Genomic DNA, 17,717 nt, shown 5'->3' on the forward strand with positions numbered 1-17,717 from the left:
GAGGAGGTTACATCCACTTGACAGCTTCATGGGCCGGCTGTACGAGATGAATTCTCTCTGTGGTTCTGGGTGGGAAATGACTGAGGGAAGATGATCTTTCCTTCTGACTTTGGGCAGCTGCTCTGCAGATGACCCCTGAAGAAATTGCACACAGTGCAGTGATGTCTGCTTGGTAATCCTTGGGAGAAACACGACATGCCACACTATGGCTATATGTTATGCTTTTGCCTTATCACATCTTTGCATTCCCTAAAGGTAATAAAAGTAAACTTAGTATGGGAATTTTTAGAAGAAACCCGAACATTCTAGAGACAATTAAAGGACATTATAAAGAGAAATTTATATTAAGGACTACAAAATGGAAGAGTGAAAATCAATAGACTATACATCTATTAAGCAGGGCTTTTGACAAATTAAATCAGAGAATATGTCAGACTAATTTTCAAATAGAATACTGCATAGGGTTGATTGAAAGAGAATTGTTGTAACAAAAGAGATGGAAGAAAAATTACAGTGAGGTGCTGAAAGGTAATGAAACAAGGTCATTGTTGTTACTGTCTATGAAATACATGTAAATCCCCCCTTCCCATTTTAATGAATTACAATCCACAATCGTGTAAACCAATCCTTTCACTAAAGAGTTAAAATTTATTTATATGTGACATAAGCTTTCCTTGCACTGTGTGTCCTAAGCAAATCAGGTGTTTGAGGAATCAGTTACAGAAACAGCCTCAAAATCATGGAAGGACATTCAGAAAAATGTTATCCACTCTGGTAGGAAATGAGTTTTGAAATTAAGAGCATCGTGGGAAATGTGTATAATTCAGTCATAGGAACAGGCTAAAAAAGGCTATTGAAAAGTTGATTTACTCATTGTTTGGTGCCAGATCCAAATGTAATTGCAGTGGAAAAATTAGCACTAGATTATTGCATAGCAGTTTTGAAAAACTGCGTCTTGGCCAATTTGTTTTTCTAAAGCAATGTAACATTAGCTAACATGAGTCAGGCTGTAATATTTTTCAGGCTCTGCCTAGTTAGTGCCAAAAACCTTTAGATGAGAAGTGAAAACTGTATTCATATAGATGCAGATGTTTTTGGCTCTAAGACACAAATATTTCACTGAAGTATGTACGGTTTTTGCTAATATGAATTATAGTTTTTCAGAAGTTTCGGGTGGGAACAACAACAACCATTAGCTTGCTCAGTAGGTTTTTGTGAGGCTGCCTGTCCCCGCCTGGCCCTTCTGACATCGGCCAGGCGCTGACAGGCAGCCTCAATCAAGACAAGTGACTCAAGTGGTTACCGGGAGGCGGATCCGCCTAGTGTTTGGCCACACCCCATTGCTGCCCCGGGGCTGCTCCCCTAACCCTTGTGGAGTCTCAACCCAGATCCTCCAGAAGTTTCTGAGACCAGGATTCTTGCCAATGTGAGAGTGGGAGGTGTTCCTAAGGAAAACTGGTCTGGGAAGAGTGGTGAGGGATTGGGAATATGGACGTACAGAGGGCCAGGCTAGGGGCTCACCCGACAGGGGAACACTGGGGACCCTGCAGCTCCCGCTTCCAAGCCTTGTGAGTCAGGGAGAGGGAGCTGGGGTAGAGGAGGGCGGTGTTCGGGGAGCGGGTGCAAACCCCCAGGCCCTGCCACCCTGGCGACACCACGGCAGCCTGACGGGTGCGTGCATCAGTGGTGTGCATCCCAGGCAGGGGTCACACCACTGTTAAAGGAATCCAGGGCGCCGAGACCCCAACCCCCCTGGCAGGGCTGAGAGGACCCTCCCGTCCCCTTCCCGGAGCAGCCTCCGCTGGGACTGCAGCTTCTTGCTCAGACTTCAGGACCGGCCCAGACCTCAGGGCCTTCTCTCCACTTCGCTCTTCTTATCCCTGATGATATACTTGAGCTCCCAAGTCTCCATCCTCTCTGGCTTCCTTTCCTGTCCACACATGTAAATTTTCACACTATCGGGGGTGGGGAGGTGGTGGGGGAGGGAAGAGTTTAACCGTGGTTACTGCAAATAGGTGGGAGGACGGGAAGGGGGGGTGACTCCGACGTACCCCTCAGTGTGGCAGGCGAAGCATGTGTCACATTTCAAGCCTGAACTTATGTTTGAAACTATCCTGGATTATCTCCACTTTATGGTAGAAGCTGAGGCTACGTCTTAGCTCAGGGCTGCTGGGAAGTATCCGACCAGATCCGACCGGACGGGGTCGGGGGAGTGCCTGCCAGGGCGCAGAGGGGAGGAGAGGTGGGCACAGACTTCAGCCTGGGGCGAGTCTGACCCAGATAAAGGGGCAGGTGGAAGAGGCTGGGGCTGAGTGCGGTTCCAGGAGGTTCCCAGGCTGTGGGGAGGCTGCAGCCAGTTTCAGGGGGGCGCTGCAGGCCGGGTGGCGGCAGCGGGGTGGCTTTGGCGCGTGGCCCCTGCGCTATGTGCGCCAGGGAGCCTTGGGGCTGGCGACCCTGCGAGGCCTCTCCGGACCCCACCCACCGAGAGGTTAAATACCTTTCTGCGCGCACCGTTGGCCAGCGGAGGGCTGGGGCTCAAACCCTACCCTTTTCGGCATACCCTGCTGAACTGAGTTCTCCACATTTTCTAGAACTTTATGTATTTCTGTATTTCACAGGAGAATTGAATTGGGGTCTAGACAAGTTCGCTGCTTTTTTTTTTTTTCCCCCTGAAAGACGATACGGTGAAAATGGAAAAAAAATCCAGAGCTCGTGGTTATGTCACATGAGGCATTGCGTGATTTTTCAGGACACCGCAAGTATTTCTAAAACTGAAAAGCAGCGCCGCACTGAAGATTAATAGTGATCGCAGTTGATACAGAGTGTATAAATGAGATAAATACTACACAACTCTACTCTTTAAAAGTTGACCCCGTGTTCTCACACTTGTTATCATTCAAGAACCTTGAGCAGAACTGGGTCATGTATTATTTTACATTTGGGAAAACAGGAATAGGGAGTATCTGGTGGCCTTTTCGATGTCACTCGCTAAGTCTTTCCTTCACTGACTCATTCACTCAGTTACTCTAACTCTGTGCTGGGGCCTCTCCCCATTCCTGAGAACAGTGAGGACCAGGGTAGAGATCTGGCCCTCCTGTAGCTCGTGTTTCAGTTCCACAGTCACACGCAAATTGTGAAATGTTTGGTGTGTCTGAAATGCCAAACACATGGCCATCCTGTCGGTGGGGATGTCAGGCTCGGTGGGAGCGGAACCCACTGGGATGGGTGTCCAGGAAAACTGGGCCTTTTAGCCCCTTCTAGTTGAATCATATGGGTAAGTGCATATCAAACTTTGGGCATATGTAATCCATTTAATGAGGGTCCAACAATTTCAAATGTCCATTTTTAGGAAGAAAAAAGACTGTTCACAATTTTAAAATAATAAAACAAAAATAATACTTATAAAAATTATGAATTTTAAAATTGCAGTAAAAGGGATACCATGATTTGAAAAATGTTCATCCAATTCTACCCAGGATAAATAAGCCACAGGTTCAAGCTCCCCATGCACTTGGCTCACATCTCCTGGTGGAGAAAGTGAGATGTCGGCCCCTACATCCATTCTCTCTACTTACTGAGGAACAGAACTCCCAACACCAATTCTTAGCTATGCACATTATTACTCAGAAGCAAAGACTTCCCTCGAGTTAGGCAAGGCCATGTGACTAACTCCAGCCAATGAAATGTAAGTACAAGCGGAATAGGTGGTGTCTAGGGTGACTGATTAAAGGGATATGGCTGAGCTCTGGGGGTTCCAATTTTGCTCTTTGGTCTTTCCTCCTTCCATAGTGTAAGATGCAGGTGAAATGGCTGGAGCTCTAGCAGCCATCTTAGATGATGTGATAACTTTGTGGATGACAGGTTGATTGATTAGAAAGGTAGATGAAACTAAAGCCTCATTGTATTGCTTACCAGCTGACTTCTTTAGAGAGACAGAGAGAGGGAGAGAGATAAAGAATTTCCTATCTTTTTAAAGTTACTCTTTCTGGGACTTTAATGTTGTCCAGATAAACCAAATCTAACACAATTAAAGTGCACTACTCTTTATTTCTATTAAATTGGGAAATCCTAACATCATTATAAGTCATTAAGATGAGAGCAATTGGTCAGTGGTTCTGACAGGAAGTTCTGGATCTGAATTGAAACTGGACCCAGAAATAATGCTGCAATTTCTTGCTCCTTACTAATTTCGATTATTCAAACGTCTTAAGGTGACAAACACCTCACATTCAAACACTAGGAGATTAAGTGTGAACTTGAACAATAGCTCTAAGTGGAGTCCTAATTCTTTCCTTGGTTGTATCTGTCCCTGGAAGCATTTTGGAAACTATTTGGTCTTAGTGTCGTTTATATATAAATAATCTAATAATGAGTCATTGATTTCTTTCTTCAGTGAGCAAAGAAATAATTGAGTAATCAAGTACTGTGAAACATTGAGCTTCAGGTGATTGGACTGTTTGATTCATAATTTGTTTTATTCAGGACACCCTACCATCTTGCTCTCAACATTAAAAGTTGTGACATTTTGGCTTTAAAGTTCAGGTTCAGTTTAGGTAAGATGCTGAATGTGTTTGAGATCGAAAACTGACAAAGCTCAATGAAATCTCAGAGACGGTTTTAAGTAACATTATCAGGGTAATAAGAAAATATTTTTATCTCATTCCTTATTCAAAAAAATGTTGGGGCCAGGCACGGTGCCTCACATCTGTTATTTCAGCACTTTGGGAGGCCAAAGAGGGAAGACCTCTTGAGGTCAGGAGTTCAAGACCAGCCTGGTCAACAGAGGGAGACCCTGTCTCTACAAGTAAATAAATAAAAAAAATCTTGAATTGCACCTACACCTTCTCCTTTATTAGAGAGCATACTAATATGTGAAGAAGTAAACTCACTTACTAGTTCTTCACCAAGCATGTGTTCCCTCTCTTGATATATATACATATATATACATATGTATCTTCAGTGTCCAAAGATAAATTTTCAGTGTCCCCTATTTCCTCCAACGCAGCATTAAGATCAGAAACATATTGCAGTGCCAGCTGTTGTGTGTGAACGAAGCAGTTTCTGGATGGGCATTCAAGTTTAGCCAGTTTTATTCCAATATTAATGCCCTTCCTTTTTTCACACTTAGCAGGTGTTTCAAATTAGTACTAACTAAGTGTAAATAATGGATCAAAAATAGTCATTAATTTAGCAAGAAATCTCACAGGCTTTGGGTAATAACAGCACAGGTCTCCCTCACTCACTTTGTGGCAGCATTTTATAGTGTGAGCAAGTGTGGGCTCCAAACTCACTAGGGTAGAGTTAAAATTCAAACTCTGTCACTTAGGAGCTTTGTAATCCTGTCTTAAGGAATCTCTGTGTGCCACTAAAATGTATGTGTTGAAAACCTAATCCCCAAGGCGATGATATTAGGAGGTGGGGCCTGTGGGGGGTGATTAGGTCACGAGGGTTGAGCCCTCATGAATAGGATTAGTGCCCTTATAAAACACACCCCCAAAAGTTACCTTGATTTCTTCTGCTTTGTGAGGATGCAGCAAGAAGACAGCCATCTATGAGCCAGGAAGCAGGCCCTACCCCGCATTGATCTTGGTCTCCCCAGACTCAGAACCATGAGAAATAAATTTCTGTCATTTACAAGCCACCCAGCCTATGGTAGTTTGTTATAGGAGCTGACATGAAATAAAACCGTGGCTCAGTTTCCCCATCTATCATTGGTGGGAGTGTTAGTATCTGCCTTATGGGAATATGCTTCTTTAAGTTTAAATTTTTATGTTGGAATTCCCACCTCTCCATGTCACTTCAATAAATGTTTTGTGTGCTTGATTCATTTGTGTGCATCAGAAATATAATACAACAAAACAAGACAATGAAAACATAATCAACTTAAGCAATACGGCACAAAGAATATGAAAATACACTTGCTGAGATGAACTGCACCCCATTCACTGAATGTTAGGTAGCCTGCGTAAACCAACCCAAGCCATTGTATAGCTCATCTGTAATTCTCAAGGACCTAATGATAAATGGAATTTCTGTGAAAACTGTAATTAAATTCTCCTGAGTAGCTGGGACCACAGGCATGTGTCACAATATCCGATTAATTTTTGTATTTTTAGTAGAGACGGGGTTTCACCACGTTGCCCAGGCTGGTCTTGAATTCCTGGGCTCAAGTGATTCACCTGCCTTGGCCTCCCAAAGTGCTGGGATTACAGGCAACCGCCACCATGCCCGTCCTATTCCAACCATTATGATCATCTTGTGAATCAGAATTTGGTTATGTAGATGGGTAATTGTAAAAAAAAAAAAAAAAAAAGCTAAAATGAGTAGGTTTTCAGGTTGCATCAAGTCAGGCACATTTGATACATTTGTGGATTTTAGAGTGTGATTTAGCCACTCTCTTTGTCTGATCATGTAAAAATTGTTATCCTTTTTAGATATTTTCTGTTTTGGTGTGTTTCTCCCTCACAAAAGGGAAAAAAAGCATTGTGATTTCTGAGCTGTAGGAAAGATAAAAACTAGGTTATTTCCTTGGCTTTTCTTTTTGAACACCTTGTGTCTTACAGAAAAAACGGTAAAGTAGCACTGTTTAATAGAAATGTGGGGAGAGCCACACATGTTATTATATATTTTCTAGCATTCCCTAGCATTCATACTGAAAATGAATAAAAAGAAAAGGGGAAATTCATTTTAAAACTAGACTTTATTTAACTCAATATATTCAACACATTTTTATTTCAATTTGTGGTCTTGAGCCATAATTCAGTGCTCTACAACTACTGTTTTAAGAAGTGCAGCCAGGCTGCGATGGAGGAGAAACCAGTGGGGCAAGAGGCTAAAAGGAGACGTTGGAGGGAGGGAGAGCAGAACTCCTTCCAAGTGATGGGGAGAAGGCTCCACTCAGTGCTGAGAAGAGGATGCATACAGCTGTGCCCATGCTACTGAGCCGCTTTATGAATCCTTTAAAAAACATCTCCTGATTATCATAACTCATAATTTACAGAATTGTTGTGAGAACTAAATAACATGTATAAAGCACTTGGGAAATTTCTGGTGAATATTAAATGCCTGATTGGTGTTAAAACACACAGACACACCTTTATAAAAAGCTTCAGGGTGCCTTGCAGTGCCTGTGGGGACTTTGAACATTTCCAAGACCACGTGTTAACTTTTGCTGCTGCCCTTGAGGGATTTGTATTGACATTTGACTTACTTTTAAAAACCTCATGTTATCAGGATGGATAAATTTTCTTATTTTCGTTTCTTCCGCTTTCCTCCATTCTTCCTTTCCTGGTGTTGTAGATTACGTACAGTTTTCCTGCTGATCTAGATGAATCTCTGGCGATGAAAAGGGTACATGGGAGAGATAAAAACATTCCCTTTTTTTTTGTTCATAGAAATATCCAAGAAAGTTGTTGAAAACATTTACAGTTACACTTACAGCTTTTCAATTATTCAAAATTGAAGGATTTATATACATAATTACCAAAAAAGTGGGGCTATGGATGGAAGATACATTGGCGGGTGTATGTAGACATTACTTGGGTCTGTCAAATGCTGGCTGCCACAAAATACAACTGAAATAATCTATTGATAAAACAAAACTGAGTTTGCCTTGACAGAGTCTTAACAGCATGTGAGGAAAGGGGGCTAGCAAGCATGGGGTATTTATGTCATTTGAGGGGACCGACTTAAGGAGGGCCCTTGAATGTGAGGGCATGATTAGGGTTGGGCAAGTTCACAACATAACAATTTAGGAGAAAGACACACAGCAAAGCCAAGGTTTCAATGTGAGTCTCAAAGAGTAAACAATCACTTGACATGAATGAATGTCCTGAGAAGGGGTATTTATTCTGAGAGTACATTGAGTAGTTCTGGTTTTATCTGGTTCGGGTAAATGGATTGTTAGGAAGTTCTTGGAACAGATAATGAAGATATTTTCCATTTTTTATCCCAGGCAAGAATTTCCTGGAATAGTACATTCATGCTAATAGAGCCAATCCCATAGTAGAGGCTTGTCCATGCAGACATTGACCCGTGGCCCAGGCAAGAAGCCAGCGGCGTGGGTGTGGATGTTTTTGTCCTTGGGTCTTTGAAGAGACACAGAACTTGAGCGTTCTCTCTCATATTTTTGAAATTCAAGTATACTAGTCTCAGGGATCAATACTTACAAAGATTTCTGATAGTTAAAAGTTTGACCCTTTAAGAGCATTATTAAAGTGTGTCTTAATACATTTTGTGTTGCTATAAAGGAATACTGGAGGCTGGAAAATTTATAAAGACAAGAGGTTATTTGGCTCACGGCTCTCCAGACTGTACATGGAACCCCATGCCAGCATCCACTCTGGTGAGGGTCTTAGGAAGCTCCCCTTCATGGGGAAAGTTGAAGGGGGCCTGGACTGTGCAGAGGTCACATGGCGACAGAGGAAGCAGGGCAGAGTGAGGTGCCCAGCTCTCCTTAACAACCAGCTCTCTCAGTGAATGGAATGATAACTCACTCCCTCCCCACCCCCATAGGGATATTAATCTGTTCATGGGCAATTCATCTTCATGACCCAAACACCTCCCACTAGGCCCCACCTCCAACACTGGGGATTACATTTCCACATGAGGTTTCGGGAGTCAAATATCCAAACCAGAGCAGCACGACATATCCCCAAAGTGCCACTCGCACTTTCGAATATCAAACCCATAAATCTAACCCTGGATTTCACTTAAAACTGAACAAGGCCATCAGTTACAGAAGGCAGATGATTACATTTATATATGAGAATATACATCTAAGTGGAAAACTCTACTAAAACAGCAGCTGTTTCTGAAGAGCAGGGAACTTCACATTCTATTTATGTTTTAAAAATTTAGTAGCTGGTAAAGTTCAGGACAAACTGTCTTTTTATTTGTCGGGGGCCAATTCAAAACTGTCAAGCATACACAAAGCAGCTAATGACAGAACAAAATATTTATATTGTTTTGCTCTAAAAACAATTAAAAAATGAGCAATTTGCATTTTTCTTATTTTTGGCTATTTATTATAACCCATATTAAGATTTTTCAATCCCAATTCATCAAATACATTATTAGGATGTCACATTTTTTATGATACGCAAGAAAAATACATCATAAAGTGTGGTGTAAATGTGAAAATGATGCTTCTTTGAACAACTTTTCCTGGAATGGGCCCTGGCATATATCTTAACTGTTTCTTGCTGAATGACTGTGCACAGAGGCCAGTAAGGTGGTGGCCAGCACAGCAAGTATGGCTAAATGCAGTCGTGGTGGCCTGCAGAAGGGACAGGAACTTGCCTCTGGGTCAGAGTTGAGTTGAATTCTGACCCTGGTACTTATCTCTGGGGCATCAAACAATGAGTAGAGTTTACTCTCTCTAACCCTTGGTTGTCTCTTAGTGTAATGCTGATCATAAGAATTCTGTTGCAGTGTGACTATGAAGCTTACAAGAGGGAATTCAGAGATGTACTCGTTACCGTAGTGTTAAGATTGAGGAATATTGGAATATGTCTGGATGCTGGCATGCATCTCAATCTTACCTCGTTCTTATTTTCTGTCCTCCAGATGAAACTACACCAGACAGGTGATGAGACAGATCCTGTTGGTTAGAGCATCTAGGTCAAGAGGTCTACACGGGGCTCATTTACTTCTAAATGTGCAAGTCAATGAGTCCTGCTATTGTCCTCATTAGAGAAGGACTATCCACAATAGAATTATTTTTGTAAAAATAGTGACAAAGGATTTGCCTTGCTTTAATCAAACACATCTGAGGTGGAATCCTGGCTGCATCGTTTCCTAGTTTTACGGTCTTGAGCAAGTTACTAACTTTGCTAAACACCAGTTTCCTCATCAGTTTAATTGTGCATGGTGATATTTGCTTGATACATTTTGTGAGATGAAGTATACAAAACATCATTGATTGTGTCTGACAGCGGGGATAGTTATTAGCCAATTAAATCTGCTTACTTTATAATTATCTGCTGAATAATGAGAGGAAATAGCAGGGCACTTTTCCCAGACCACAATAAAATGAATGTAATGTGTGAAAAGAGATGTAGAAAACATTAGTTTTTACAAATATTAATAAAATACTTATGTACCATAACAAGTTAATTTTTGAAACTTTTTCTAATGGGGTAAATCAAAAACTTATTCACCCCCTTCTTTTTATTCAGGTCCTTGGTTCCAGTAGAAGGGTTTTAGTCTTATGTCTGAAGGCCCCAGGACTTTTCATGGGATGGTAATGATAGTCTCTATACACTGGCCTGAAAATGATCGCAGCAACACTCCTTACCAGTTTTTATTTGTACCATACCCCACATACACAGCATTGAACACAATTTTCTTGCCCTGATGTATGAAATGTTAATCGTCTGAATTGCTGGAACAAATTATCTGCAGTGAAAATCGGATCTTGTCATTCTCTGATTTTAAATTTTTCTTTCACATGTTGACGTCTGTGAAAGTTAGAACTCTTTAGCATGCCAGTCTACAATATGACCTCCTCCTTTTCCCACTCACCTGGGCTTTGGCGTCTCATCTTCTCACTTCTCACCAATTTTTCAGTGCTTTAAATACGTGAAGCTGCTGCCTTGATGATTGCCATACTTTTGCCCATGCTGTTGTCACTGCCTGTGGCACGTGTTCTCAAACTTGCCCTGCTGAATCGGAAGCAGTATTCTTCCTGGAAATCCAGGTTTGTTAGGTAACCCTCACATGGTTTCCACAGGAGCCTGTGTATACCCAAACCAAAATATTTCACTTATTTCATTGTCTCCCATGAGGCTGAACTCCCACGGGAGTAAGGAAGTGGGCCCGACATAAACGCGTTCCAAGTAAACATCTTTTTGATGAATGGATGACTCTTAGTCACCATTTCCAGTAAGACTGGTGCTCTTCTTAAGACGCATTGTTGACAGAGTTGTAGACACTACTCATTGATATAAAATCCTAATCAGAGGCTGGGCGTGGTGGCTCACGCCTGTAATCCCAGCACTTTGGGAGGCTGAGGAGGGTGGATCACCTGAGGTCTGGAGTTCAAGACCAGCCTGACCAAGATGGTGAAACCCCATCTCTACTAAATACAAAAAATTAGCTGGGCATGGTGGTGCATGCCTGTAATCCCAGCTACTTGGGAGCCTGAGGCAGGAGAATTGCTTGAACCCGGGAGGCGGAGGTTGCAATGAGCCAAGATTGTGCCATCGCACTCCAGCCCGGGCAACAAGAGCGAAACTCTATCTCAGAAAAAAAAAAAAAAAAAAGTTCCAATCAGGGCAAGATGCACATGCTTGGCTAAGGGTAAGCTAAGAGCCTGACTGAGCAGATTTGCATTTTGTGATCCATTTTGTGCGCGTCTTCAACATGTGAGTGTGGTGACTCAATGAAAGCTATATTGTGCATTAATGGTTATGTTTTGGCTCCTGGTAAATGAAGATCTCCCAAGTACCACTCTGACTTTCCTCTTTGGACCCAGACTTCCCTTCAGTCAATTTGGCTTCATTACATGTGTTAAATAGACTTTTTTTTTAAACCAGATCAAATGTAGGTGGAAACTTATTCTAGAGATGTATGAATCTGGGCAGAAACTGAAATATTAAATTAGGATGACTATTTGTCATTAGATAGAAAGAACACATAAGCAGAAGGCGTGCTATCAAGAATTTATTATCATTTTTCTTTAATTCAAGTTTCTTTAATTTTAGCTTATATGAATCTAGAGATATACTCTGTATCCAAAGTAATTTTGGAATCAGGAGGGTGGGCCCTGTATCTTGCCACCTATTAGATCTGAATGAATTTGCTGCCACTCCTAGCAAAGGTCTTCCTTATGTCAAAGCATTCCCTGTTCTGGAGGTGAATGCCACATCAAAGGCAGGGACAGCTTGTCAACTGGCCAAAAGTCCTGTCCACTTTAAGGCAAGCAGACCAGCTGTCAGAACAGAAATGTCTCCGAATGACCGGCAGGCTCAAGTGCACTCTGGGGACCTCACCAGGGCTCATTCTGGACAGTGGATTCCATGGGAAGGGGATACTAGTCTCTAGATAACAGCCTGAGAAAGATCACATCAAAACTCGTTATCAGTTTTTATTTCCTACCATACACCAAATGTACAGCACTGAACACAATTTTGTTGCTTTGATGTAAGAAATATTAAATGTTTGGAGAAACAGTATACAAACAAACTACCTCAAATAAAAAAATGCATACATCATTGCCTTTTTGTTGTTTACAAAAGACCAATTTACAGTATTGATCATTAACATAGTTGAAAAGAAAATAAATTCAGTGCACATTACAAAACACATCAAGTACAAAGTAGGCAAATAAATACAAACATACTTCACAAAACATCCTGCTCAAACTATGCCAACACAAATAAATTAACCTGAAGTCATAGTAAATCATAGTAATAAATATGTAGGTTGGTAAGAGATTTCTTTTAAATTAAATAAAATATATAACAAACTTGTTAAAATATTTAGCAAATTAAACGTTTGTCTTTGTAATAAGTGAACTCATTTGTATGCATCCATGAAGTACTGTATAGCAAAATGTTTGCGAGTACATAACTGTAATAGAAAATTTTGTTTGGTGTCCCATTTATAATAGACAGCACATATGGTAGCTCATTTTTTAAATTGATTTTTAAATAAACACCGTTTCTACCTAAGAACAGACAGTTCATCTTCACTAAACTAAGATTCAAGAGTTCAAATGAACTCCAAACCAAACATAAGCCTCACTTAATGCATAACAATGACCACAATTTCATGGGAGTGGAATTATTGTTGAGTATTGTTTTTCATTTGTGCAGGTAACAGTAATAACAGTGGAATATATCAAGCCTGTGAATGCCATCACGTTCCATCTAAATATCCATGAGGTTAATAAAAAATAAACACTTTCGTTTATAGCACAGAAAATTAAGCCCACACTAAGTTCATGTGTACATTTACACAGAGGCACGTCTGCACATGAAATGTGTGTGCACACCAAAAAGGCAGTTTAGCTGGTTGTCTATACCTTTTCCTTAAAAAAAATAAATATAAAAAAACTTTTGAAACAATGCTTAACTACTTTACAATCCCTGAAATAGACATTGCCTTTACTATAGCAACTATGAAACTCTGACCCATTCAGAAATTCAAGATTGTGGGCTCAATTCAAAGTGTGGATGAGTGTGTGTGTGTCTGTGTGTGTGTGTGTGAGAATGCCTGTGTGTGTGAGTGTGTGTGTATATTTTGTAGTACTTGAAGGTCTATGGCAAGATTTCTATCAAATTCAATGTTGTTCTGTTTCCTATGGAGGGTGAGACCCAAGTTGCCAGTGTTTGAAGTAATCACTCAGATTGGAGTAACATTTCTTCATGTGTTACTATATTTTCCATTCCTTTCCAGTCAACCCAGTAAGATAAATGCTATTTCAGGGGATACGGTATCTACAGAATTTTTCATTTGGATGTGTTTGTATTTGCTAAGTACAAATATACACCAATATTGTCACTTGTATATTGTACCAACATATGGCAGGAAAGCCTGGCTGGTCACACCAAGTCTTATTTTTCATCTTGGGAAACGAGTTGCCAACGATCTGATATGACTTGAAAAACAAACAGACAAATCTGCATCACTAAAAAAGCTTATGTTTCTTTAAAACATTTCAAATAAATAATTCATATTAACGAAAACCGTCCAGCCAAGTCGAATACTTTGCTGATTGCTATATTTAATTATTGCTAACAAATTCTGAGCAGGCTGTTTTCCAGCATCCTGTGCTTTTGTGAGTGCGGATTACCCACTAGTGGGCGCCATTTGTCTTCTTATTCCTTCTGTGCAGCTCACCTTACCACAAACTCATTTATAAATACAAAAACCAGTGAAAGGTGGGGGAAGAAGTGTGCAATAAAAATCAAACTCAACTATAGTGCAGTCCTTAGACAAGGATTTCCTTCACCCTTTCCTGTTTCCTCATTAAAACCCAGCAAGAAAGATGACTTGAGAATAGCATTTCTATGTAAATCCTATTGGAAAATAAATTAATAACACACTTGTAAAAATATGGCAGACTTCAAAATGCAGTTAAAAGATAAAAAACTCTTCGATTAGTAATAAATAAATTATAAAAATGTCACATTTATTTTACATATACTTTACAAAAAAAGAGTACAATGAGGAAATAAAAGAAAATCATATGAAAATAAATAAGATCTAATAATTGACTGCATTGCTTTTAATCCAAGAAGTCTATCATAGTTTTTCTTTCCTTTTTATATCAGCTGGGGAAAATAAAATTAGTGCAATGTTGCAATTGTAAATGCAGTACGGCAACCTCCACGCCTTAGCAGTACACGAACCACTAACAGATCCATCTGGAGTTTGCTGCTGTTGGTAATTTCTGTTGCTCGGCAGTGCTGTGATCCTACACATGGATACCCTTCACTGCCTGTTTGATACTTTCCAGTAGAGCTTTGCATTCCGGGGAATAGTCCCGTTCCAGATTGCTGTACATGTCTGTGAGTGTATTTACATATGCTTCAAAATTCTGCTCACTGATAGGTCCCTAAATGGAGACAAAACACATTGACCCAATCACAGTGGTTCAGGCTGAGGGAAAAGAAGGACCCAGTGACATGGAAGATCAGTGATCCGGGAGTCAGGAGGGAAGGCAAGGGTGCATATGGCTGCTGGAGTTGCAGGAGATGGAGAGAGATGGAGTGTGTGTGGGATTCATCTGTTCACTCTTAATTCGGGAGACGAATGTGACTGACTTGTACAGTATTTGGGGTTGATTTGGAGCGCATAAAGTATATGTCTGGCTGTGGACTCAGACTCCACAGAACTTTTCTACTTCTCTTGGGAGGCAGTCTCAGCCTTGACTGCACATGCCTTGCACAACAGAGGCTCCTGTTTGTGGAAGGTGAATATTTGTGAGGCTCAGAAGGGTTGCTTGTACTAAGTGGTGCCTTTAACAGCACTGGGCAGAAACTTAAGGTATTTAAGATTTGAGCAAGTTACTCAGTAACAGTTGTGATGGAAAATTTTCCTCCTCCATCCTCAGACCCTTTGAACCTGTTTTCTCCTGTGGCATCATCGTAATAACACTTTTTACATTTCTCAGTCTTTGCAGGCAGAATATCAATTTCACAAAGTTTAAATTTATTCATCCCCTATTCTTTTTTTTTTTTTTTTTTTTGAGACAGAGTCTCGCACTGTCGCCCAGGCTGGAGTGCAGTGGTGTGATCTCAGCTCACTGCAACCTCAGCCTCCCAGGTTCAAGCGATTCTCCTGCCTCAGCCTCCCAAGTAACTGGGATTACAGGCGTGCACCACCACACCCGGCTAATTTTTGTATTTTTAGTAGAGATGGGATTTCACCATGTTAGCCAGGCTGGTTTCAAATACTTGACCTTAGGTGATCCACCCGCCTCGGCCTCCCAAAGTGCTGAGATTACAGGCGTGAGCCACTGCACTTGGCCTCTCTGTTCTTTTTGTATGTGTTGGTCTCTCCTTTACCCAGTGTGATGCTTCAAGGAGAGCACAGGCTGGATATGTGTAAATTTCACACAAATGTGAAACGGAATGAATATCACAAGGGGAATGTTACTCAGTCATTTCTGTTGCCACCATTTTCCCTCCTTTTTAAAAACACATGGCGTGAGACTTACTTTGCAAGGTGCTTGGAAGAAAGGACATTTAAATGACAAAGTATAGTGCTATTGTTGCTATTTAAGGAAATAAGCTATCTAAATTTGAAGCTATTTGGTTGTGCTCTGCTCGGCAAAGCGCTGATCTAAATTATTAGTATTGTCCAATCGTGATTCTCTGTCCCCTTCACTTTCCTGCCTTTGCTGTGCCTTGTGTTTCTTGGAGAGTCAGGGAATGGGATGGGGACCCAGATAGCGCAGTGGATAAAGGCCACTCGGCAGGGCCAGGCCCACTTACCTTGTGTTAGCTTTGGAAACTTGATCAAATTAAGTAAGCTCTCTGAGCCCTGATTTCAACTATGGAATGGGAATACTAATGTTCGCTCTTTGGTGCTTTTGTAACATTTTGTGTGATCAGCCCTAAAAATCACCACTGGAGTGCTCTGTGTGGTGAGTACACAAGGCACAAGTTAACTTGTGTAGTACCTATTTTTTATAGCAGCGGTGAAGAAGAAAATACTAAGGAATGCATATTCAAAGTATGATTTATGCAATGTTAATAAATAACATTACAATGATTTTGAATAATTATCTTAATCCTTACCATAGTGGCATCATTTATTTTGCTTTGTGTTCATTATTACATTATTGATTTTTGGCAGGTGGGAGTCAAGAAACATATTTGGAATTGTTTAAGATAAGAACTCCATGCTAAGAACTTGGGTAAAATTGAGGGGCTTAATGTTTCAACCAAAATCAATTATATTTCTTTATCACATTGCTGCTTCCATAAATAATTTCATATATAAAATTGGCATCTTTGGAAAAATTATTCTAAAAATTTAGGTTCTGAGGAGATTAAAAGCATTCAGCAATGTAGACTCTCCTCCAAATATTTGTCTGTATTTAAGAATATGTAAAAGAGGCTAATTTTCTATGAATTCCAAATACAGTCATGCAATGTATAACAACATCTCAGTCAATGATAGACTGAATATATGATGGTAGTCCCATAAGATAACAACAGCATATTTTTATGGTTTAGATATGTTTTTCCATGTTTAGATACACAAATACTAGTAATTGCCTAAAATATTCAGTACACTAACATGCTGCTCCGGTGGGTAACCTCAGAGCAGTAGGCTGTACCATATAGCCTGGGTGTGCAGTAAGTAAAGTAGGGTCTGTCATCTGGGTTTGCAGAAGTTCACTGTATGATGTTCACACAGTGCCAAAATTGCCTAAGGGACACATTTCTTGGAATGTGTGCCCATTATTAAGTGTTGGAGGTCTATAGTTGCATACCTGAAAGACATGCTTCGATTTTGAAAATGAGGATTCCTTGCTCATTTTTTTTTTTTTTGCTTTTTATTTTATATGAGGAGAACTGAAGTAGGTTCTTCATACTTCCATATGAAGAAAGCACCTAGTCCATTGGGAATTGAACATCTTTGATTACAGTTCTTGAGTTGGGTGGATGATGCAAATAATGGTCTCAGATTTTATAAGACATGGAATCTTCTACTTGGAAATAACATTTTCACTGAGGGAATTTTGCCCATTCAACTTTCACATGACACTATGAACCAAGCTTCAAAAAAATCCTTTGTTTTTAAATGACTTTGGCCTCTAAAAAAATTCTTGGCCTTAATATAATTTAAATAAATGTATCTACCACGTTCCCAGAGAGGGAGATTACTCCAAACCAGACTGTGATGAAGTGTGGTCACTCTGTGACTGCTCACAGGTCTCCTCAAAGCTCAAAGCTCAGTCATGGCAACCCTGTCGGTAAATGCATGATGACACTGCAAATGCTTGTAATGGAACAGCAAGGATCTGGCCTTGAACTTACCATCTGTGGAAGCTGGATGTCAGCAAGGCTTGAAATGAGAGCTTGGCTCAGACCCGCCAGCTCTTTTAGCAGACTTTCATTGTTCTGTTCTATGAGTTTGTTCTCCTCCTCTATCGTCTTTAAGTTGCTCTCCATAGACGTGATCTACAACAGAAATAACTTGGGAATGTGAGTAGTGGAGTTTGGAAGGATCACAAAAGTTTTCTCCCTGAAAGAAAA

The 17,717-nt window shown here is 40.6% G+C and overlaps 1 protein-coding gene across 4 annotated transcripts in view; it reads right to left on the reverse strand.

Moving 5' to 3' along the window:
• Positions 1 to 12,073: 12,073 nt before the first annotated feature.
• The window catches only part of ST18 (suppression of tumorigenicity 18, zinc finger), a 325,337-nt gene continuing 319,693 nt past the window's right edge, over positions 12,074 to 17,717 (reverse strand). For 2 of the 4 annotated variants that reach the window (XM_011994468.1, XM_011994469.1), the window contains one exon: positions 13,441 to 14,563. In XM_011994468.1, coding sequence (XP_011849858.1) covers positions 14,423 to 14,563 — 141 coding nt within the window. In that variant the 3' untranslated portion in view covers positions 13,441 to 14,422. Of the gene's footprint in view, positions 14,564 to 17,717 lie in introns of all 4 variants that reach the window. The other 2 variants (XM_011994467.1, XM_011994465.1) reach the window with 2 other exon arrangements.

Source organism: Mandrillus leucophaeus, unplaced genomic scaffold (genome assembly GCF_000951045.1).
Source record: "Mandrillus leucophaeus isolate KB7577 unplaced genomic scaffold, Mleu.le_1.0 Scaffold458, whole genome shotgun sequence".
Lineage (NCBI taxonomy): Eukaryota > Metazoa > Chordata > Mammalia > Primates > Cercopithecidae > Mandrillus > Mandrillus leucophaeus.